General features: G+C 42.8%; 1 protein-coding gene and 1 non-coding gene across 4 annotated transcripts; both read left to right on the top strand.

Moving 5' to 3' along the window:
- Positions 1-702: 702 nt before the first annotated feature.
- usp10 (ubiquitin specific peptidase 10) lies at positions 703-25,334 on the top strand. Of its 3 annotated transcripts, none has more exons than XM_086174580.1 (15): positions 703-964; positions 8,576-8,644; positions 8,784-8,829; positions 9,223-9,282; positions 10,923-12,146; positions 14,628-14,719; positions 16,458-16,567; positions 16,660-16,718; positions 16,808-16,911; positions 17,294-17,393; positions 17,801-17,981; positions 19,921-20,086; positions 20,671-20,815; positions 21,798-21,863; positions 22,341-25,334. In XM_086174580.1, the coding sequence occupies exons 1-15, from the start codon at positions 944-946 to the stop codon at positions 22,526-22,528; spliced, it is 2,631 nt and encodes an 876-aa protein (XP_086030706.1). In that variant the 5' UTR covers positions 703-943; the 3' UTR covers positions 22,529-25,334. The 3 variants fall into 3 exon arrangements, with proteins under 3 accessions (XP_086030706.1, XP_086030705.1, XP_086030707.1); XM_086174579.1 differs by having other exon boundaries at positions 10,920-12,146; XM_086174581.1 differs by lacking the exon at positions 9,223-9,282 and having other exon boundaries at positions 10,920-12,146.
- LOC147217784 (small nucleolar RNA SNORA24) lies at positions 19,475-19,609 on the top strand. Its single transcript, XR_015108900.1, has one exon. It is a non-coding gene; the product is annotated as a small nucleolar RNA SNORA24 (small nucleolar RNA).

Raw genomic sequence — 25,334 nt, 5'->3', positions numbered from 1 at the left:
CAATTCAAAGTCCAGGAAATGAAATTAAATGAGCCTGCCTGCAAGTTTTAACTCATACATCAAAGTCTTGCATCCATCCTTGAAGGATACATTTGGTTCACAGTGGTAGCTTGATATAACTTTATTTTGATACAAACACACATCGTCCACAATGGAGTGGAATCTGAAAGTGATTGCTCACAGCAGGGTGCTGGGGGACATTAAACAATACATGCCTTTGTAAATATCTGGGTGGGGTATTTCTGATGCCCTACTTCACACAAGGATCGTCTTACCATTTGCCTGGCTTGACGTGTCGGTTAGCTCTCATCCCATCATCTCCCTGTGTTCATTTCGTGTCAAGATTAGAGAACCCATCAATATTGCACTTAATGCACAAAAGCAAACCTGATTTCCCCCTCAAAAAACACCCAAAAATGTGTGTGTGACTACCTCAGTGCTCAAGTTGTATCTGGGATGTCATTGGGGTTATCTTGCTATACATTAATGCAACGTGTACTCTTGTAAATACATTTTCGTAATGTATTTGGAAAAACAGGAAATGTGTTGTATTCTTTTGAATTTAAGAAACGCGCCTTAAAAAGTGGATGTAAATCATTCTGCGGCGTGTAGATGTATAATTTTATTGTGAAGTCAGAGTGCAAACCCACACCGGAAGTGTCTTCGTTATTCCTTGAGCGCACGCTCCCCCTACAACCGACCGCGCGCTGGCTCGGCTAGCAAGCGAGGAAGATGCTAGAGAGAAATGGCGGTGACGGCAAGGCGAGCAACATGAAGTGCTAATGCATTTTATGGATCGAAACGAGTGACTGCCAGGACGTCATTGGGAAAATGGCAATGGCATCGAAGTAGGACGTCTGTCGTGACTGTCATTACAAGCAAGGACACCTTCCCCGGAGAGTTTTCGTCTTGTCAGCGGAGGAGAGAAAATCTCACCGGGAGCATGGCTTCTCACAGCAACCAGGTAGCTAAGCTAGCTGGCTAACATTAGCCCGTAAATCAGCTCCGGCTGCACGTTGGGTAACGTTAATTTATACACTCATGACGGCGCTGACTGTGCGAAACACTTTAACCTCAGATATTTGCACGTTATAGCGGGTGTTTGACTCCACACACCGTGTCGTTTGGTTCAAATGTGCACTCGTGTCATTGAAAACGCGAGTATTGAAAAGTGCTTGCTAATGCCCCGCTAAGCCTTACTGAATCACCACCAGCATGGCAGCTAACAGGCCCCACATCCCTTCATTCAAATGAGCCAGCGGCGGTCTCTGCAACATATCTCCAGTCCGCGACCGCCTTGTTCACGGGAATCATATGTAGACGAGGTTCTTCGTGTGTCGGCGACACTTCGGCGTTAGATCCCGCCGGTGTCATGTGTTTATCCGTGGTGTACGCTGAAGTGACACAAAACTGCTGCGTGTATGCATGGCCCACCTGCTCAGTGTGGCGACAGGCCTTCCACGAGTGCATATGTCTCTTAAGTAATTGTGATATAGGCTTTTTCAAAATCATTTCCCGGTTGCTGAGAAAGCACGGCGGCGGTTCTGTGAACTGTTCGGCCGCATGTTACCTCCCGAGCTGGCATCGACTGCAGTGAGCAACTTCGTGCTGCTCCGTTAACGTTAGCCTCCGCTAGCACTTTCGCACAGGTGGAGCGGTGATACAAAGTCGGCTCGCTAACTAGCTGGTTAGCTAAATGTGCGTCAATTTGGGCCTCCAGTAACTGTTGAGGTTCGTCATCGAGTACGATTATTAACCCAGAGTGGGTCTGTTCGGGTTTGTGTTTATACCACCGGTCTGCGCCTCCACGCCGTGGTAGCAGCGTGGGTCTGGATTCCGAGGAAGTTGCCCATCATGTGGGAAGGCCCATTTCAAAGTCTAGCGAACAGATGCTTTCAGAGTCAGGCCAAGTGTGAAGTTTTTCAAGTAGTAAATTGATGCCGTGTTCCACATCAAATAATCCATTGAAACCAGCTGACTATTCTCGGGCAAACACAATATAATTGTTTGGCCAAACAATAATCGGAACGTGGAGAATGGCTGTAGGAACTGCATGCTTTCACTTCTTTGGGCTCTTCACCTTTGTAGACTGTTAAAACCACACAGGTTTCAGTCAATTTCGGGGGTAACACTTTTCATATGTTAACTATCTAGTTAACATAACCACAGTTCTCTATCTAGAGAACTGTCTAATATTACGCAAGTGTGAACCCGAACAACATCCAAGCAAGAAATTGTACAGCTCATATACAATTTAGTATTCACTACGGTCACATTAGCACCACAGACATACAAATCTATTGATCTAAACTTAAAGTTGGGAGGCGGTTAATTGAAGGAGGAAAAGGGAGAAGTACTGATGTTGTGATACCAAACTAGTCATGGACACGGCAAAGTTGGGTATTCTAGATAAAATGCCCTTGTACCTCCACTCTGCCCCCTCAGAAACATTGAATGGCCATTTCCTCATTCATTGTAACTGCTAATTGTATTTTTATTTTCCAGTCCCATTTTAACTTTTCCTGTTAGCACAAAGTACCTGTTATGGCAGTTTGTGTATTCGTGGCCCCATATCAAAGTAGGAAGAAGACATAACCTTGGGTGTTTACTTTTGGAAATATTTAGCATAATTACTTTGGACCATCAGTATAACTCTAAACATTTGAAATATGTTGCAAAGAGCCCTGACAGCCAACACAAATGTCAGTTGCCACAGCTCAAGTGAAAGTATATTAGCAGGAGCTGCGCTTGGGTTAAGGGCACAGAATCTGGACAAATAAAACCCAACTGAAAATTAATTTCCATATATCCCATTTGAGTCAGATATATTTACGTTTGCTGGTTAAATAGGTTCACAAGAATGACTAATGGATTTACTGTGATAACGGGGGCAGAGTCTGAAACCGTACAGAACTGAATAGACGCCTGATACTATATTTATGCATTTAAGTTTTCAGTCGTCGCTTACACTAACTGATGTCTTGCTCTCTGAGATATTTACGTTTTGCTTCATGGCTGTTGTGTCACTGGAACCATGTGAGATACTTCCTGGTCACCAATCGTGTAGTCCATATTTTGACAGAGACACAACTTCATTTGGTGCTGTGTTAGTGGAGGGATTGGTCTGTTATTCACAATATGCTAGCCTGCAGCAGAATGATCGCAGCAGGATTTGCGTCTCAATCCAGTTGTTGTCTTTCTGCCTTGTTTTAGTCTTCTCTCTAGTGGTCTATGGTGAGCTACGTTTGCTCAGTTTTCTCTAGAAATGCAGTCTTTTAACGTAGGATCTCCTTATTTAGCTGTGATCTCACAACTGGAACAGACATTGTTGCCATTCTCCCTGATCAGTCTGTGTGCTTGTGAACATGATCGCTCATCATATCTTCCTGCTTTTGCGTTAACGATAATGCTCCCCATCTTTTTAAACAGTCTTCTCTTGGCGGGTTTTTGGCTGGGTGGGTCTCAGCTGGTATCACTGGCAGAGTTTACATCAGATATACAGGGCAAGGTATCTACTGAGCTCTTGTTCTGCTCCCATCGGTGGAAGTCAGCTCACTGACTGACTTGCCTCTTAAGTACTGCTCAGTGCAGGTGTCATGTTCTCTCAATCACCTTTCCTCAGTGTACTTTCAAGCCCTTTGCAGATTTACTTCCTTTCAGCCACAGGAACAAACCTTTATTCCCTTCTCTATTTGTAGTTATATTAGGGATATCCAAAATACTACATTATATCAGATCCTATTGGCCTGGATACGTAGCCCCCATCAGCCCCCCCCCCCCCCCCACCCACTGGTCAGTGGTCCTTCCTTACAATCAAGAGCTTTTTCCCTTGCTGTCAGCTATTCTGCCCATTACAGTCACTGGAGGAATCCAGAAGGATTCATTTGAACAGGTCAGCATGTCTGATGGTAAAATGTCCTCAATCCCTGTCTGTTTAAACGTAACGTGTATTGTATGTAATTTATTTCTCTGTCCATGGGATTGCTTAGACTGTGAACAATGATGCTGAAATACCTCTGTATTTTGCTTCTGCTAAGGCTTCATTTATTGACCCTTAATTATTTTTTTGAAAGTATGTGAAAATGATCATTTTCACCAAACTAAATGTAAAATGTCCTTTTTTGTTTCATTTTGAATTTAATCAGCATCTGTTAAAAGCATAAAGATTTGGGGAGCTCCCAAGTTAACTGGCAAACCCCTAAGTCAGACATGAATTTTTCTGAAAACAAAAGTATAGCAGAACGGTGCTCAAGTCTAGTAGAATGGAATACAATGCAATCTACATTTAGCAACCATGCAACAGAATATACAAATGATATCAGTGTAAATTCTGGGGACACCATAATGCTGCACAATCCATAATCTAAGCGTAAAAGCAGTGCACTGAATTTCTTTTCTGAACTGTTGAACCAGTTGATAGCGCTATGCTGTTACAGTAAAAAAAAGTGCGGAACATACAAATAACGGCATTTACTGACAAAAGTATTACATTGGGAAAAGCTTGAAGACAAATTATATTGAAGCTTATGCGCAACAGAAAATAAACAGGTCTGTAATTGACAGTACGTCACGGTGGCCATTGTCACAGTGCTCTTGATTGTTTATTCTTAGTAGTTTAAGAAGTACATCACTGTTGGACTCTCCATACACTGGTATAAAACTCCAGAATATTGCATGCGAGTCATTAGGCATCAGTTTAATCTCTGGAAGAGGAATCTGTTTTCCCCCTGCATGCATGCATGCATCAGCACTTAATGCAAATTAACATGTTTCTCTTATCTGTAATATCCATGAAGTCAACAAGCGACATTACCTTGTTTTGTCACTAGAGAAAATCCACGGGGGACAGTGAAACAGAGTTACAAACATACTGTCCCAATTGTCCTGAAATGCAAAGAAATCAAATTCTTTTCATTATAATATGTGATGGTAAAATTGAATTGTGTTTTTTCTTAATCTATGATCATTGACCTTTTGTTTATGTCATGAAAATAATTTGAGTGAACATTTCTACTGTATTTCCTTACCTTTGACTTGTGACTTTTCAATGATGTAGCATTGATGTATTACAGTTTCTGAGCAGTCACACATTTCATCCTTTGAAAAATAATTACCACGGGGAAAGCTGCTTTTAATTATTAAATTATTTAAATCATCTACTGAACAATGTCTAATGTATCATTGTTTTGATAGAAATGATATGTAAAACTGATGTACTGTTGCACTGAAAATCAACTGACATTCTCCCCCTTGTTCGAGGTTTCAAGGGGTTAGGAGCACATTTTAGTCTATTTACAGTATTTTTGTAAGATATCATCAATTCATAATCATGAGTGAATTTAGTAGTAGCTCATGTTTTTAACAAGCTGATCCTCGCCAAAATGTATATCTCCAGCCAGGCAACGACGTAGTATAATTAATATCTAAGATTGTTCATTATAATTTAAAACCAGTGGTTACAAACCTTCAGCTAAAAATTGAGTGTGTATAATAGAGCACTTCAGATACCAGTTTGTGATTAGGCTATAATAATCCTATTTTGGGCATATCTGTATATTAGTTTGCATAAATGTACGGACAGAATTTTGTAACAGATGCAATAGTGCTGGGGTGTGCTTTGTGTGGCTTGAAATGGTGGTTGTCTGGCAAAGCCTGCTCTGATTTGATCACTTGCTCGTGTCACTGCCTGCAGCAGAAGGGGGAGACTGGTTTCAAAACTGATCAGACTTGTGTGAAACACTCAAGTGTTGCCTAGTAGTTGGTGACACTTGTAAGTTTGCCAGTGGAAAGTAGAATATACCTTGGTGTTATTGTTGTTTTAATCATGTAAAATATTCCTAGACAAAGTGGTAAAAGAATGCATTCTAAATACAGGTGGATGGTATCAATGCAAGAGCTGTCCAAAATATCTATAGATATATTTTGATTAAACCTCAAAATTCTGCAGTTTGTGTGTTGTTGTTTTTTGTCTCTGAAGTCTGTATCTGAACTGCTCTTAACAAGTCCTACATCCCCAATCACCTCCTTCTACCAGCTAACATTTTATTCAGCTGTTTGTTTGAGAAGGTCTGATTCACTTTGACACAATTAAAGTTTTCCCGGGTGTTCTCCTGTTGCTCCTCTTGCCCATACAGAGCTCTCTTTTTGCCAATTGTCTCTTTCACACAGTGTGAGCCATGTCAGCTCTGCGTGAGTAGCATGTTGCAGCTTTTACGAGGTGAACCACCAAACAGTGTTTATGTAAATCCAGGCACAGGTTATGCCGGGACTGCTTGGCTGGTGTCAGGTGAATGCTGGTTAATCAGTGCTTTCTTAACTAGGAGAACATTCATTCATCCTCTGTGTGGTTGTTTTGGCTGTTGCTGATACCATTGGGTTCATCAGTACTCCTGAATCTAATAATATCAGTTGTTTTGGATTTGTTATTGTTGCCCAAGGCTATGTGTAAAAGCCACATGGGGCCGAATCTTGTGCTAAGACAAAAGGATAGTATTACATGTACAGGTTGATCTGTGCTGCTGACCACCTCCTCTCTTGCAGCCAAGTCTCTGGTTCCAGCCATTTGCAGCAGTATTTCTCAATCAACTTCAGCATATTCCCAAATGTATTAAAAATTAACTTGAGTCATTCATGGCATTCAGGTTTTGTTTCTTTGTCATTGTTTCGAAAGATGGCTATTTGGCCATGTTCTATGTCATGAGTCCAGACAGTGGTTCGAAGGCACCGAATGTTCTCTGTTGCTTCTACATGAAGATGACCCCAAATCTGCTTTGACTGAAGCCAAGCAGTTATTTGGAAAAAAAAAAAACAAATTGAATGTAGTTCCATTTTAAAATTATAGAGCAGAATTGAAATTCTCAGTGCTTCATAGTAAATGCATGGTGTTAATGGTCACTGTATTACTGCATCACACTAGTAGACAGACAGAGACAAGCTCCAGAGGGCTATTGAAAACTAGTCTGACCTTATTTGTCGTGGCTCTGCAGCATTTTTATACTCAGCCAAGTTGTCCATTAATAACTCTGCATTCCAATTTAAGGGAACAATCACAGACATGCTGGCTGTGTCTGTTTCAGTGGTATTAGAAGATGAATTCTTTGACTTGGGACTTGACTGCGGTGGTTGGACTTAGGATCTATTTTATATTTGAAAAGGTTAATTTTGTTGTCTGTGGATGCTTGTTCTAGTGTCTGGACAATATTTACATGCACAGTGTCACCCGATATTTCTTTGCTTACATGTCAGGCCCTCCTTATTAGTCCTGGTGTGTGTTGTGTTCTCACTAAACTGTGTTGAAATCATACAGATGGCTAATTTGTCGTAATCCTCAGGCCATACGAGCAGCTAAGGAAGCTTAGTGTGGTACGTGTGGCACGCCTGCAGAATGAAGCAAAGGGACATTCATTCTGTTGTGATTGTATTAGCCTTCCTGAACCCATTGGATTACTGTTGGCTGTTTGTCGCTCGTAGTGCAATTTCAGCAATGTGGGCCCTCGCGTGGGGGGCCTCGTTTGCAAAGAGTTACATATGCTTGAGTTGCACTTTCTTTTCTTTGTCCATCCCCTTTCACGTTCCACTGTTTATTTCACTGAGAGGATTTGACAGCATGGCTACTGAGTTCATTTCACCTTTTCACACTGTGTTTTCCATTCACATGTGTTCACTCGGGTTTGGTCATTCCCCCGTCGCTGTGACGGGTGGGGCATGGTCCCAGATAACAACATTGACTGCACAATTCATTTTACAGTGATTAAAAAAGGTAATGACAATCAACTAATTAAATAATTACAATACAAAATCTGGGAAACCCCAATCCTGGCACAATAGGAGCACAGCCATCATGATCCTCCACTTATTCAGAAAGTTTGAATTCTTTTGAAGTCAACCTGATACTTTAGATAGTGACCCGCTGTGAAACTACATTTACTGCATTACCAAGAGTCCCAGATGACAAAAAAAAAAGTCATCAGAAGAACAATATAGCCATCTGAGGAAGTTAGTGGAGAAATGTTGAGGCTTTTGGTTGTGCAAAACAAACGCCCATTTGTCAGTTGTATAGCCTCTTTTCCTGCCGCCTTGTCATCTCATGTCTGGAGCAAGTCACACTTGCTCTCGTTGACTGTCCCGGTCACTGTGTTTAATGTTGTTGCTTTACCTTTGTGCATGTTAGTATTGATTGGCATTTTTGTATTTCAAATTTGAGTGGGAAAAAATAAACAACCATTCCTTGTGTCTGTGTAATTATCTATTTAATAATTTCATTTGTCAGTACATTTTCTCATTTCACGAATTGATATATTTTTCATACCTACATTAACTTCCATGATTTTGTTTGTACTCGCTTGATTTTAGCTATACACACATTTGGACATTTCAGTTTGATTGGTAATAAAGCCATGGAATTTTTCTTTTTAACCAAATACATATTGCACCAACCATTTAGGACCATTTTAAACAAATAGGAGTGATTTCCCCCCCCCTCAAGAGTTCTCAGTAATTTTGAAATGTTAATAAAAAAAAAAAAAAAAAGATTTCCACTTTCTTAACTAATGGTTGTATTGATTTCTCCCCGCAGTACATCTTTGGGGAATTCAGCCCTGATGAGATCAATCAGTTTTTCGTGACTCCACGATGTTATGTCGAGGTAAGGTTTAGACGGGTTAAAATCCATACTGTCATTTTGAACTCTCTGAATACCAGGATGGTTAATGTGTCATATATATATACCTTATATACCTTATTTTTCACTGCAAATTTTACCTCTGGTCTTTATCTCCTTGCAGCTTCCTCCATTCAACGACAAAGTTCCATGCGTCAGTCAGTCTTCTGGTAAGTACATTTAACATGCTGGCCATAATTTAAAATCAACATTTTCCCCTTGAAAATTAATTGGGTTGATAATTCCCTGCCTCCAGACATAGTACTTGGCAATGTGCAAACTGTTTGAAATGTAAGGTAATTTGCCAGGCTTCTAGCAGTTGCGTCCCACCTGAGAGGGAGATACTTTATACATCATTGCTTACTTTTTCATATGTTTACAAGAGTTATCTCAAAAATTATCAATAGATGACATTTTTCTTTCATTTTTTATTTTTTTTAACAAATAGAATTTTCATCAGTTATCTTTCAAGCCACCGAATACCCAAAACAAAGGATCCTTTTAAAAATGCTTCCCATTTGCACTTGACATTTGCCTTACCTTGATTTGTATTGGTTATTTAGGAAATTACTGCACTCCTGCGGTACCTTTTATTATGGAGTCAATGGGACTGCAGGTTTGCGGTGAGTTGAGCAGCCAGACACACTGTGGCTTGACTAGCTGTTGTCCGTTTGCTGTAAAACTGAAAATCCAGGTCTCCAAACTGGTGGCTTTCTAAACCTTGCGCCTGTATTCTTTCTCTTGCCTGTTGATTTAAATCTGTAGAGCTTTGCATGCTCAAGATACTGTGAAGTATCTTATCCTCTTTTGCATATAATGCATTTTCACCGCTGTAAGATTCCAGGTTGACTTTTAATTATTTTGAATTTTAGTATGATTTAACAATTAAACCAGGGGCATAGTAGTGGTTTCATGTGGTTGCTAACCTGTGTGACCCTCTTTAGCCTTACATTGTCGAGGTTTACAACTGAATCAGTTTTGCAGATGTGAAGTGTGATTTCAGTTATACTAACAGGGGGACTCTTCTAATCCCAGCAGAGGAGGTAACTGCTGCCATCGTACCTTTAACCTCTGAATATCAAGGTTCTATATTTGGGGGACCAGACAACAGACTCACTATGAAAAGTACTTGGATTATTTTTTCTGATTTGCACCTACTAATGTTTCCTGTTTGTTTTCCTTTTCACTTTATGCCTCACACTGCATAATGATTGACTGTATGAGCCGCTATGCCACACTTTAACTGTAGAATGGTGACTGTTCGTTGTCTAATGGTGAAATTTGTTTCTCTGATTGACACTTTGTGACCAATATATATACATGTACATAAAAAAACGAACACTAATTTTCAGGAAGTGTTTTGACATTTGTTTAGATCATTGGTAATGCTGTGGGCTCTGAATGCTCAGACTATATGCCAACTGACACACATTTGATATTTTCTCTTATGTGAAAATACATAGTGATACAAACAGTTACAAAACAAAAGCAGATAAACACATAAAAGAGGAGTAGCTACTACATTTCTATAAATACTCTATCAACTTCATCCAGGAAAAAATAGCAAGACATGCAAATGACACTACGTTTTGGAGTCAGTCGATTATTTTACATATACGTTCAGTTCAAATCAAAATATGTTTGCCTCAAATCAGTTTTGGGTGGGGGAAACATTTTCCTTTAGAAATCTTTGACACATGAGGGCCTAGACTGCATGCACTATAATATCATCAGAAAAGTCGTTTAATATTCTGGAGTGGCTCACCAAGGTAAGTGCTAGATGGGCCTATTATGTCCGTCGGGAATTATTTCATTCCATAATTATTTCAGAGGTTAGTTTTACGCAATGCTCCCTCCTTGCCAGTGGTTCTTGTCGACCCCCCCCCCCTTTCTATCACACATACAGAATGGTCTCAAAGAGTTACAAGTTAACATTTAGAAATCTTTGCACAACTCATTAAAGCATTCCAATTTGCTATGTATTATGAAGATTTTTGGCTGGTTTTATTCAAACAAAAGGAATGTGTATTTGGTCAAGGATACACATGGCCGGTAGCTGTTAGTGCTGAAAAGGGGCCTTATTTATCTTTGGTATCGGTATTACCCAACCATTTCACAATTTCTGTAGGCAATGGTCTATTTTTCAGAGGCTAAAATTAGGACTGTAGAATAACTTGTTTGAAATTCAGCAGTGACATTCAGCGATAGTCTGTGTACTGCATTTTCAGTGTCTTAATTTGTATTTGTATGTTGTCTACAGCAGAAGACTATCAGCGCATTGAGTTTGGTGTTGACGAGGTGATGGATTCCAAGCCTGTTGGTGTAAATGATCCTTTGTACAAGGTATCGAGCACCCTTAATCCTCAGGCTCCAGAGTTCATCCTGGGCTGCCAGGCAGTCCAGAAGGCCCAACAGACAAGCCCTCCAGTAGCTGACGTGCCCGATGGAACTGACTTCAACTCACTGGATGGCCCTGACTCAGAGACCTCAGTCCTGGACAATCACCAGGCCTGCCAGGACATGGACGGACTGCCTGGCAGCCTGGGACAGCGAGAGAGGAAGAAAAAGAAAAAGCGGCCGCCGGGATACTACAACTACCTGGATCCGTTGACGGGCGGCAGCAACAGCGGTGTAGCAGACGGGACGCCTCTGACAGCGCTGGTGAATGGACATGCGCAAGGTGCCGTACACCACAATGCTGAGGATTTGGATGGTAAGGCGTTGTCAGGGGTCGAACTTTCCACTCCTGGTCTGGTCTCCGCGGCTGCAGCTGCAGTGACGGCAGCAAAGTTTGCCCCTACATCCACTGTCAGCCAGAGGACTTGTGATAGCCCAGATAACTCTTCTTTAGACTTAACAAGCGGAGCTGCTTCTTTATCAGATGGCAACAATGCAACATCTTGCTCTTCATCCTCCTCTCAAAGCAGAGGGATGACAGAGGGATCGAGGACTGCAGATCTGCAGCCAGATCATTTGGCTCCCCAGAGCCCCGAACTTTCAGACACTCCCCACAGTCCCTGCTCCAAATCACCTCTTCCTCCCTCGGCTGCTGTGGGCACCCCCTCTGCTGCCACATCCGTTACGACTACTGAACTGGAGGGTGGGGATATAGCAGATGGCGGGGTGGCTAATGGCCTCGCCGAGCCAGATACTCCTGTCATTGCAGATGGACAAAAAGAAGACTGTGAGAGTGGGGAACGGGCTCAGCAGGTCTCCCCCGACTCCCCCACCCAGCCAGTAGTGACAGAGCAGGCCCCTTCATCTGCAGCTCCAGCTGCAGCGTCTGCCAACCTCCCTAAATCCTGGGCTAGTCTCTTCCACAACTCCAAGCCTCTGCCCGGGGGCCCACAGGCCTTTGTGGAGGTAAAGAATGTTGTGGAGGTTGTGACTCCCACCCTTGCTACGCCAGAGGAGCCTGAGAAAGTTGTGGAGGTCAAGGATGGACCTGTCCCTGTATCAGAGGATCCTATGGCCCCCAAACTTGCAGGTATTATATAAAATGTACTCAACTGATTTCCTATAAAATACATTACCCTTCATCAGGTCAGTCCGACCTCAAAACGATTTACTGCCCTGGATCTTTTTGGCATCCGTCATCGTGGCAACAGGACTTGGTTTCTGTCCTTGGGGACATTTCGCCTCTCATCCTCTGAGGCTTTGTTAGCTCTAACACACTGTTGGTTATATACCAGATATAACCAGTTATCAGAACAAAGTGTATTTGTCCCCGAGGGTAAATTATGGGGCACATGGGGTGGCAGCATCAAAGAATATATCCCAGAAACTCCCCATAGTCTGTTAGAACTGGAGAAGCCTCTTGGATGACAGGTGAAGCGTCTTCAAGGAGAGAAACCAACTCCGTTTGCCAGTTTTACTGACCGAGAACCCTCACAATTATCTACAGGATACATGAGTGGTCTCAAGTTCACTCTCTGTCCACTTGGTGGCAATGTTGAGACAACTGTACTGATCTACCTCTCAGGCTGTCTGTTCCGGAGTGGGATAAATAAGAGAACCAGATTTCAAATGAAGCCTCCATAGAGAAGGGAAAAGTCCCAAGTTAGCTCATGCTAACAGTGCCACGTTAAGATGTATCAGGCATGTTTTGCTAATGCTTAAGAAATGTAATGAGTGCTTTGGTGGCGCTGCATCCAAAACAACTGTCAGGTCCCAGCTCATTGATCACATTTGTATGTTGCTAACTTCAAACATCAAAATACACAAGCACCACTGGGCATTGAAGCAGGTTGGGAATGCTTGTGAAGACTCAAAGCCCACTTTGGGAAAGGTCTTGGTGTCAGGATGAGACACACAGGGACTGTTTTTCAAGTGGTGAGGTTTTATAGGGGATTTCATATATGGGATTTATGTACAAGGTTTATTTTTTATTAATCTTCTTAAGGAAAATTGTATGCTTTTGTTTTCATTTTTTTATGTGGGGGGCCTATATGATTCAATGAGACTTCCCTCATTGTTGAAGTTTACGTAGAAGTTTTTCCGCTGTTGTTTGATTCTTAAAGGCAGGTCTAAAAGAATTGACCTACATTCACTTTCTTGTAGGGCTAGGTTGTGTCATATTATCCTGATGTGACCACAACTCTTGATGTGAAGAACCTGTTAAAAAAAAAAAAAAGGGTCCATCAGTGGCTAATTGAGTTTGAACTTTCTGATCTCAGTTCCAGAAAAGAGGGATTTTATGAATCGTTCTGTTTGATTTTGTCGGGCCATTTGTCCAAGTTACCGTACAAAACAGACAGATTAAGCCGAATAGCCTTTTGTGCTGTTGTTGAAGAACCTCCTTGCTCAGTAACTTGCCCCTGAAAAGTGATATATGGGATATGATCTGACTCTTAATGATAGCAGCCTGAATCTGCCAGTTGGTGGGTCACATTTGTCCTGACTGAAATTGAAATATAAAATAATGAACTCACACTGTGGTTTCTATGCTCAGCAGTTCGATGGTCAACAATGAAGAGTATCAATATTTTTCAATAATTTTCGTCATGACTCCTTACCAAAAAGTTAGATTGCAGGGTAACCATGCTGCTTAAAGCGAGATCTGATGTTCAGTGCCAAGGGTATTGCATCCACCAACCATGCCAGTTTTCTTTTTTGTTAATTTGTGATAGGAATAATCCAACAATTTAAATGCCAAATCCCAAAATAGGAAAACTTTTGTGAAGTCCTAAGTCCTGAAAATATGATCTATTTTTGATGCATTCCTGAAGACTAAAATTTTCTGGAATCTTAATTCTGGAAAGCTAAGAGAATCTGGTGAATGGTGACATGTCCTTTTATAAATGCTGTTTTAATTTTCTCTCTTTGATTGTATTAATTCAGCATACATTCGGTAGCATTTTAGGGGGGAAAAAAGCAAGGAAAACATGGACTGAGAAACTGGTTAGAATTCAGTGTTAATTAGTTTACTGTTAAGCTGTTAGTTTGCTGTTAAGCTGTTATTTACTCTGTATGTTAGGTCTTCATTGGTTACCTTTTTTGTAATGAAATGTGTTGTTTGACCTTACTACCTTCAGTATTAATGCAGGTCAGATACACACACTGAAAGCGTTCTTCATGTTTTATTTGACCATTTTGTCTCCTCAGTTACACTCGTAGATTGTTAATGCCTGATTCTTTTAAATTTTAAGTCACCTGTGTAAAACTTTGTCCACGTTACCATGGGAGCTGTGTTATTGAATGACAGTCCCCCTTCCTAGACGTGGTACAGCATGTCCTTCCTCTGATTCTGAGTGCTTCTTGTGCTTTTGTCCTGAGAAACAGGGTTGGAAGAAGGAACATTGCCACTCATGCAAAGAAAAGCAGTTCTGTGATCTTGCAGTGGTTTCATGAACGGACCATATCTCATAAAATGAAAATTTTGCCTCCATGCTAGAAACTGTTGAATTTATCTTTCTTGGTTTTGTGCAGAGATGATGTGTTAAGAATCCTGTGTTTTTTGAATCCCCAGAACTTATAGAGAATGTGAAGTTGATACATAAACCAGTGTCTTTGCAGCCGAGAGGACTAATCAACAAGGGAAACTGGTGTTATATCAACGCTGTATCCTTTGAAAGAGCTGTCTGCTTTGGCCACTCACTTGTTCACAACTAGGTATGTTCACAACGGATTGTAACGCGAGTAACGGCATATAAGCCTGGAGAGAGAGGGAGAGATTGTGTATTTTTGTCCCCTTATCAGGGGTCTCGTCACTGTTGCAGCAAACCGAGTAAGGTCACCCCAGCATCCCTCTCCCTAGAGACATACAGAGCGCCTCCAGAGGGACCCCAAGACGTTCCCAGGCTAGACGAAACACATAATCCAGTGTGTTCTCTGACCACCGGGTCAGCTGCCAGTTGGATGTGCCAGGAACACCTCTTATAGGCGTTGTCCCGGAGACATCCTTACCGGATAGCCAAACTCCGCTGACTCCCTCTGTTGAGAGCGAGCCGTGTCTCTGCCCCTGCGGACGACTGAGCTGCTCCTCATATATCTAAGGCTAAGCTCAGTCATACCGAGAGGAAAGTCTTTTCAGCTGCTAATATCTGTAACCTCATTCTTTCAGTCACTACCCCAAGCTCATGACCATAGGTGAGGGCTGGAATGTAAATACACTGGTCTGGGAACTCTGCTTTCTGGCCCAGTTAGTTCCTCACCACAACAGACCCACGCAGTGCCAACATTGATTTTGAAACTTCACTGACGAGCATATCTGAACTAACACGCCATTACACGCCCACTCGTAGATAAGACCGCGGAGATACCGCGGGTACTCCCTCACCTAGTGCAGCTACCATGCAACTTGCTGGTAGTTTTCCGGCAGAGAAACCATTACCTCTGAATTGAACGTGCAGATCGTCCTGTAAGCATAAGCTTCACTGTTGTAGGCTGAACCCCAGGTACCCTTTAAAAAAAAAAAAGTGTCGGGGGGCAACTGCACCACTCTGTTGCTCCTAAGTCAATGCACAGCAGCCTAGACAGCCCCCAAATATCCTGAGACTTTATTAGCTGTGGACAAATCTCATCCAAACCCCATTGAGGGGCTTCTGGACTGCCTTGGTAACCTCCGCAAGGCTTTTACGAGATTTGTCAGTGTGCAAGCTCTGCCGCCTCTGCCGAACACGTGTCAGTGGGGTTTAGTATTTCTTCAGCGTAAGAGTGCACAGTTCTCTTCCCTTGCTATTAGCAGCTTGGGCCAAGCCCCCCCCCCTTCCCTTTTCTCAATTGCTTAACAGTTTGCCAGAAGCCTCCATAATGAAAGCCTTGAACATGGCCCTTTTGGATTCCATGTCTCCAGCCCCCCCAAGCCCAATGGAGGAAAAAAAACTCCCTGCTGAGGTGGGAATGAAAGACCACAAAGACACGGCCGTCCACCAGATGTTAGCGGACCCCCTTTCACACCCAGTCCAACTCACAATCAGGTGCCGATTAGTTGACATCCTCGCTCCACTCAGTGAAGAGAAATCAAAAGATAAACTCGCTGCCCCCTGAGCGTCCTGCTGGTCTGCATTCCTGGGACATTTTTTGTCTGCCGGGACCAGACTAATCCCACGGCATATCAGCATGCTATTGCATTGCTGCATCATCATGTGCATTGCTCTTTTCACATGTAATAACACCTCATTAAAAAAGCCAAAAAAAAAAAAAACACGGGTTCTTACTCATAAGAAGACTCAAAAGAATCCCTTAAATTTTCACTACTTCTTCAAGATATTATATATGATATGCCCATTCAATGATATAAAGAATATGGCAATTTGTCATCGCACCTTGTGTTCCTCCCTGACTCCTAAGCCCCCAGACCCTACAGGCCCTGATTGCATGCCCTCCCATGTATCACCTGATGAAGTCCATTCCCCTGCATAATGAAACTCAGAGACCATGCACCTCCACGCCCATGATAGACAACTTGTGAGTAATGTCAATCCAAACTGCAGATGAATGGGATGGCAGTCCACATAATATATATAGTTTCTTCACACGTGTGTGTCTGTGTTTGGCAGTGTAAGGCTGGTAAATGAGTTTAACAACATGCCCGTGCCATCAAAAACCAAACAGCAAGGTACGTTGTAATGACACCTGTCTGCATTTTATTTATTTTATGTAATTTGATGTCCATGTTACTTATGTGGGATTTGCAACTGTCCACAGCTGTCGGAGACAAAGTCATGAAGGACATTCGGCCTGGTGTATCTTTTGAACCAACATATATTTATAGACTCCTCACTCTCATCAAGTCAAGTCTGTCTGAAAAGGTAACCCAAGAAGCCTCTCCTATGCAGAAATACCCAACTGGATAATTGGAACCGGTTGTTTCTTTTTGCAAACAACTACTCACTTTGAAAACAGTTCTCTTCGAACAGACAGTACCTGTAGGAAATGTTCATGCTTCGGAATTTTTTTTTTTCAAACTCTTTTTACGACTGTCACAATTATTGCAACAGTGTGCACCGGTCTTAATTCACAAATTTAATGGGTAAAATTGTTGAATCATTTATTATCTGATGAGGTCGGCAGGAGCTGGAGTGAGTAAACCCTTAATTTCTGCAGATGCGCTTACTTGCGCGCACACATTTTGACAGCTGGCATTCTTGGTGGGTTTTAATTGGCAGTGGTGTGTTTGTGCTGTGCTGCCAGGGTCGACAGGAAGATGCGGAGGAGTATCTTGGCTTCACTCTCAACGGACTGCACGAGGAGATGCTGGCACTGAAAAAACTAATCTCACCTCAGGAAGAGAGTAAGAACATTTGGCACCTTCCCTTTTTGAAAATCTTGTCGCAAGACACGCAACATCTTTGCAAATATTGTCTTGATTCAGCCAGTTGCTTGTTTGAACCGCCCTGTTTAAAGCAGACAAGCCTGTTATTATTAGTCTTGTGCAATTTGTGTTACGTTTGTAGCTTTAAAAATATCATTTGTTAAATATTCCAGTGTTTTTATAATATTAGGTTAAGATAATTCCTCAAGTTAAAAGGAAACTAATCTGCGTGGGTTAATTTTCTGTTTAATTTCAAGGGTACATTACATATTGATGTCTAATTCAGATGGGAAGTAGTCTTTTATTTATTTTATTTATTTTTTCTTGGGAGAAGCTTCAAATATGTCAGTTTTTAAGGGGTTTTCCTGCTGTGTGTTTTTGAGCAGAAACTTCCATGACCAATGGACCAGAATCCCAGCCAGGTGTGGAGGAGGATGTCGCTGACAAGGAGGAAGAGGGTAGCGAGGATGAGTGGGAGCAAGTTGGCCCCCGAAACAAGACTTCCATCACCCGCCAAGCTGACTTTGTCCGCACACCAATCACTGATATATTTGGCGGGCACATCAGGTACATGGACACATTGTCGTGCTTGTAAATGAAAACTTTATGGCGACACGCCGAAGGGAAAACAGCAGGCTCTGTTGACATGAGAGGTTTATGTGGCTGACTCGTGGCTTGCTCTGGAGCATTTGACCTCTCCTCATGACGGCATCGCAAATCTTTTATGTCACAAGCCTTGCCCCACCTTTGCCGAACAAGCACAGCTGTCCTTCAAAACAACAGCCTCTGCGGGCCTGCTGTGGGCAGACGTCTCAGCATCAGTCCGTGTGGAGCACTCTCAGACTAATTTAAAGGTTAAGAACCATTGTGGGTGTAGCCTGCCTAAATAACATGTTCTATGAGGTTGGGTCTGGCACTGTCCTGCTCCATACTAATTTTATAGCATCTCAGATTTTTTTTTTTTTTTTTGCACGGGGGATTGTTGGAGACCAGATAAATAAGAGAGAAAGAGAATCCAGAAATGTATATTTTTTCAGTGTGGTGTATATCTGTGTGCCTGCCAAAAGTTTTTGAGGCAAATATAATTGGCTTGTCCTGAGGTATCACAGTGTCTCTCAATGAACATTGTTTTGCTCGGTTTTAATGCTTGTCTTGAACAGCCAGGAGTAAAGCTGCTGTTTCCTCTCAGAATTTTTCTTGGTCAGATTCAGCAGTCACCACGTTTGTTTGTTTTTTTAAAGCCAAACAAGCCATTTATTCTGATTTCTTATTTCATGCTCTTTTAAGGTGTCTAATGAGAACATTTGAACATTCTAAAACACAATTTTACCAAACGTATTATTGATTTCAATACAAGGATTATGCCTAACACAAAGTGGAGAAGCCGTGACTGTTTACAGTGGAAGTACTCAGTTACAGCAGACGTCTCAGCTCAAGGACACTCACCTCATTGTCTATCTGGCCATTTTATTAGGTACTGAGCATCAAATTAAATAACCAACCATTGACATGGTGGAGCTCATTGCGTTTGGTTTTGTAGAATGTGGAATGAAGAAGAATGAAGTGACTTTTAACTAGCATGCTGGTGGATGCCAGACGAGCCGGTCTTCCAGAAAATGATCCACTCTGTTTTTGACACACAATCAATTCTAGGGTTTACAAGAAAAGGGTTTTCCAGCACCTTCTTGAGTCAATGCCACAGGGAGGGCAAGGAAGACCTACGAACGTGGCTGGTGTCTCCAGCTTGTAGGAGAATAACAATTACAAATATTGCGTTGCCTGAAGAATTCAAATTCATAGACTGTCTTGCTGCAATGGCCCACACTCAAAGTTCTATGGTTTGGCAGCTGTCCCCTATTTTTTTACAACTCAGTCAAAAACAGTTTGTCAATCATCTTCCCTGTGGTGGCGGTGGACCTTCGTGTTGTCTCCGGAAAGCAGCAGCCAAGAAGATGTCATGTTTTTGTCTCTCATTATCATAATGACAATAGTTAAGGATCTTTTTGTTTTAGCAACGGCAACAGAACTTTTCATAGTGTCGGTTCCTTTGAATCTCTCGTGTACACGTTACCATGGGAGCTGTCTTTCTGAGTGTCAGTCTCCCTTCCTAGGCGTGTAACAGCATGTTCTTGTTCCGATTAAACGTTTGCTTTGTGCTTTTCTCACAACAAACAGAATTGGAAGAAGGAACATTTCTTGTCGCACCGACTGAATGTGATGCAGAAATGGGTTTTAGATGTGTTGTGCCTTTTTCTTACTGTTGGAAATTAGGTTGTTTTTACTTGATAGTCATTGTAGAACAGGTTAGAATGCAGATGAGGACTTTCTAATTAATTAGCGCTCCAACATTGACGCTCAAGCATACCATAATCCAGAAGTGTAGGATGTTTTTTTTTTTTTTTTTTTTTTTTTTGACATTTTAGTTTGGTTAATTGCCAATTGTACTGTAGTTGGATGAGCGGATATTGGTGGCGGGATGTCTCACCCGATGTTTTGTCTCTGTCAGATCGGTGGTGTATCAGCAGAACTCAAAGGAGTCGGCCACGCTGCAGCCCTTCTTCACCCTGCAGCTGGACATCCAGTCAGAGAAGATCCGCACTGTCCAGGAGGCCCTGGAGACCTTGGTGGCACGAGAGTCGGTCCAAGGCTACACTACTAAAACGAAGCAGGAGGTGCAGAGAGATGCTCCTATACCCGTCTTTGTTGGTTTTGAGGGCTTAGATGGGAAAATGATCTTAATTCTACAATATTTGTTTATATTTGGCTTGTCGTTTGTCGCCAAACTGAACTTTTATCTCTCCGTTGACGGATCGACACGCAAACAATGTTTGCAATCTGTCCCCGATTCCTGTCACATCTCTTAGGGGGTCCAGTTGATTTGAGTTTCCACGTGCCGTCTGTTATAGTAGGAAGCGTTTAACATTCTAAAGGGCTTTTTTCATTTAAGAAGCTCTTTCTGCATAGATGGAGGAAACTTTAGTCACAGAATGGACTTAACTTTCTTTTAAAAAGGCAGAAAACAGTGGTTTAAGAGTTCTCCTCAATAACCCCTTCCCTCAACCCAGATAATCCTGGTTTTTACTTGTCTTGTTCCTATTTAGATTTTTACTGGCTCTTTAACCCATGTCTACAATTTAAAATCCCCGGGCTCGTTTTTGAAAGTCTCTTTAAGTCGAGCTAATTTGTTTTATTTGGCTCCTCACCGCACAGTATTTTCTTTCCACCGCACACGTTTCATGTATTTTCGTCCCTTTAGATTGAAATCAGTCGGCGGGTGACTCTGGAGGAGCTGCCGCCAGTGCTTGTGCTGCATCTGAAGAGGTTCGTCTTCGAAAAGACCGGAGGCTGCCAGAAACTGACAAAGATCATCGACTACCCCGTTGACCTGGAAATTAGCAAAGGTGAGAGCAGCACCTCGGGCCGCACGCTCAAGGAATGCCGTGGACTCGATGTTCGCGAATTGCAGTGCCCGTATAATGAAGACGTTCGCACACGGAGTCAGAAATCCCATGTTAAAACCTCATGAGTTCTTTAAAAGGAAACTCCAAACAAATGACTCTGAACAGCCGCTCTGGCAAATCTCTGACCGCCTCTCACTGGATTTACCAAAAACCTTAGATTTCCCTCCTCGCTCCAAGCGAGGGGAAAATGGGTCATGGCTACTTTGGCGCGTTTCTGCGTCCCCATCATGAAAAGCCATTGTTTGGCGTCATGTTCCCGAAAGCCTGTGTCGTCATGTGAAATGAACGTCACCGTTAAATTGGAGCAGTCCACGCACACGGGGCCGTCCCTCCGGTCCCCAGAGGGACGGGAACAAACATCAGCGGGGTTTGGTTCGAGATAATGATTGCCCTGTTTTGTCCAAAACAAACCGAGAAGTCAGTGCTTTTGACATTCTCTGAAAGAAAGTTTCCCAGGCAGAGATTAGTCACTTTGATATACAAATGGACGGGGAAAGTTTGACCGTGACTAATAAACTAATAAAATCTGGAATGAAATCAAAAGGGAATGTTGCAATACACGTCTGTGAGGAGCTCTGTTTCTCAATATCTGTGTCACTATTATTTTAATACGCTGGTAAAATCATTTTTACGAACTACGTTGTAGGTTTATCTTGGCATCCTCTTTCCAAAATTGCAAATTCCAAATTTTTGTCCCTGCGTAGGTTCGAAGTCCATTTATTAACCTTTAAAAAAGGTAAAAAAGAATCCATTGAGATCAGGATCTCTTGCCCAAGGGTGACCTGGCCTAGAGGTCAGCAGCAGCTGTTCTAAGGAGATTTTTTCAGAAGTGACAGTACAAATTAAAGACATTACATTTACAGTGAAATGTGCGGTCATCTATCTGTGTTCACATAGCTAATTCTCTCACGTTCCTTTCCAGATCTCCTGTCCTCTGGGGTGCGGAGCAAAGTTGTGAAAGGCCAAAGAACTTACAGGCTCTTTGCAGGTGCGCCGCACTGTTTACATCACATCGATTCAGCAAGTTCACCTGAGAAGTTACAAATCCCTTGGCAGATTAGCAAAAATAATCACAGCTTTTACCCAAACAGTATAAATAAAACGTTGCAAAATTTGTATTTCGTGATTGATATATGTTGTGTCTGTGCTTTCATTCATGACTGCCTCGTGCTCGGCTCGTCGTCGTAATTCATTTCGAGATCTCTGACTCTCCTAATCCCACGGTGAAGTTCAGGACTTGATGGGCTTGAACGAAAGTCAATCCTTGTCCTCCTGAGTTTAGCTCAGATCTGAGAGGAATCGATCAGAAAGGCCTCCTGCTGTCAGCGGGACCAGTGAAGCTACTTGCTCACCTGGGTCTTGTGTGTTTGTGCGTAAAGGAAGACGCCTCCATCTGTAGGAGAGCGGCCTGTCATCGAACACCGCACCGTCTTAATCCACGCTGTGTTCTTGTTCTCCCCTCCAGTTGTCTATCACCACGGGAACAGTGCAACAGGTGGTCATTACACCACGGATGTCTTCCACATCGGTCTTAACGGCTGGCTGCGCATCGACGACCAGGCTGTGAAGGTCATCAGCCAGTACCAGGTGGTGAAGCAGACGGCAGAGCGCACCGCTTACCTGCTGTACTACCGCCGCGTCGACCTGCTGTAGACGCACACATCACACGCGCCGACGCACGCAAGCAAAGCCGCATATACCTACAAACACACACACACACACACAACCACACACACAAACCATCATCCATGCTCCAAATGCCCTCGTCGACAGCACACCTACACAAACACACACAGACCTACAAACAGGAACACTGCCTGACTTCTATTGCAAGATTTTCCTCCTCCTTCCCTCCCTTTTCCCTGCTTTTCCCCGAGAACCAGCTTTTTCAACCACCACTCCCCCCTCCCGTGTCCCGGAGGAAGAGAAACAAGTTGCATTCACAGTTTCCCTGTGACTGCTCTCTCTTCTCTGTGCACCACTGCTGTGTTTGTTTTTTTTGTTTTTCTTCTTTTCATTTTTCTTAAAGAACCAAGGAAGGACTGTTGGATAGACAGAGGTGGGACCGGGGTTCCGGGCCCCGCGGCTTGGCCCGGCCCATGGACGATGGGTTCCCACAGGACGAACTATCTACCACAGGCTGCAAGTGGACTGCTGGAGCAATTTACTCTTGTTTGAAGTACCCATTTTTAAGGAACCGACATAGAATTATCTGTGTTTGCCTTTTAGGAGAACTGTGAGCTTAAGTCAATTTGCAGCAGTTGAAAAGCCCATTTGAATTTGCCCGAGTGCATTGACAAGGCCCAGCCAGCACCAGCATCATCACAAGCCTCTCCTCCCACCGCCAAGTTTTGTTTTCTGCCACCGACCCCCCTCCCGCCCCCGCTCCCACCCCCTCTTCCTCCATTTCCGCCATTCTGTGACGCTTTCAAAGCTACGTACGGCTTGAAATCGTCAATCGAGAGAGAGACGGAGAGAAAACCGCCGTACGTTGACTATGAAATGAACTGACTGTTTGAGAGAACTGCTATGGTATCTGGGTTTAGATTTAGAATGACTTTTAAAAAAAAATAAAAATGAAAAAAGGAAAAAAAACATTAATGCGCTTTAGAATTTAAGTGATAACAAATAAGCTTCTGTGCTCAGAGTATAAACTGATCGAAGAATACCATACGACCGGCAAATATTTAGAATAAAACTGTTTAAAAAAAGAAAAACAGAAAAAGATAATTTAGCTGACTAAATTCTTGTTTGGGTACTGAAGGGCCGTTCTAGTTTTTAGACTCAGTTCTTGCTCTGGAGAAAAACGGCAAGCATTCGAGATAAAATTCCACTGCGAAACCCGCCCCGGTTTACATTTGTTGTACGTCCCCCCCCCCCCCCCATCCATCCGTCGTCTTTTTTTTTTTTTTCTTTCTTTCTTTGTCCTTCCTGTTCTAAAGGGTTCCACCTGTGTAATAGGTGGCTTATCGTTGTAGTGTTGAGCCACACAGCCCACCCGACCCCCCCTAACTCAGCTACTAGCGGGGACTGCCTTAGGTTCGATCTGTGACGTTTTACCCACTCGGTGTCCGAGCCCTACCCACGTATCCGGCGGCAGCGGAACGGACTGCCAGGAGCGTGGGGAGGGGCGGGTGGGTGTAGCTGATACCCGGACACCTCTGTGGCCCAGGTTTGCCTCCACACTGAGGGACAGTGATGGTTTCTGGGAAGTGGGACAACGCATCATGGAAAACATTAAGACATTGGACACGTGCACAAAAGGAGAGATAGTGTTTGCTTTTGTTGAAAATAATTTTTTGCATCATTCATTGGTTGTGATATATATATTTTTTTTTTTTTGGTTAGAGCTACTAAAGAATGTTAGTTTTTCTTTCTGTCGTTGATCATCTCTTATGTCCCCCATGCTCATGCTCCCCCATCTGAAATCTGCTTGCCAACTAAATTGGCGTTTTGACAAGAAATTACACAGGATAAAGCACAACAATGAATAAAATTGAACTAGTTTTTCGCTTGATATTCCTTTCCGCCTTGTCCCTTTCTGTCACTTCGCTAAAGGCCGACTTCATTCCAAACACCTGCGCCGGCGTGGCAGTGCGAACGCTACCAGGAGGAGCACTCGGTGACGGCTGCTCTCGGCCTCACGTCCCCAAAAGTGATGCTTTTGACTTGATTTGTTCGGCCACTTTTTCACAAAATGGCGCATTGTAGTACCCACTAACTATGCTATTTTAGGAAATCCAAATGACTTAAAATAAGGAATTGCCACGTCGCATTTGGCCCGATTCGATATTTTTCCGATTTTAATTTTAAATTGGAATTTCAGCCTCTGTGTTGATCACCTTTTGTTGCATTGCTTTGTCCATGCTGGATTTTCTTGTAGAGAGAAAGAGAGAGGGAGATAGAAAAAAAAAAAACCAACACCTTTCCCAGGTAAACCAAAGGACTGCAGTATCTCGGCCCCCGTCTCCTGCGATTTGTGCAAAAAAATAAAGTATTTTTCACTCGGAATGGAGGTTTTGTCGCCGCGTCTCATCGCGGCCTGCGACTCATCCCACACGGGAACGGCCATCACACCTTCGACACGAACGACAGTTCAGTCGTGCTGCTGGCTTTGCTCTCATTTCTGCACAAATTGTGACATTTGTGTACCCCCCCCTTGTCATCCCCCCCCACCCCCGCCCTTCTGAGAATGTTCGGGTGTTGGGACTTTCGAACGGGAGCTTTCTGTTGTGCAGTTTTATTTCTGTCTCATGGCTAGTCAGGAAAACGTGCTGGTGAAATGCTTCGATAATGTCTATCTTTTCAGTATGTGCTCCTAACACTATTGTCTGCTGGGAATTGTTGGGATAATGACTTTAAAAAAATTATTCCTCTGTCTTTTAATTTCAAGCTTCCAGCGTTCTATTTTGTTTATTGTTCAAATAAAGGATTGTGCAAAAAGCAGTTTGCTAACGAA

Source organism: Fistularia commersonii, chromosome 27 (assembly GCF_037954325.1).
Source record: "Fistularia commersonii isolate RoL2024-O1a breed Wild chromosome 27, RoL_Fcom_v1.0, whole genome shotgun sequence".
In the NCBI taxonomy this organism is placed as follows: domain Eukaryota; kingdom Metazoa; phylum Chordata; class Actinopteri; order Syngnathiformes; family Fistulariidae; genus Fistularia; species Fistularia commersonii.
The sequence above is the reverse complement of the archived record's forward strand: the minus strand, read 5'-3'. Positions and strand labels throughout refer to the sequence as shown.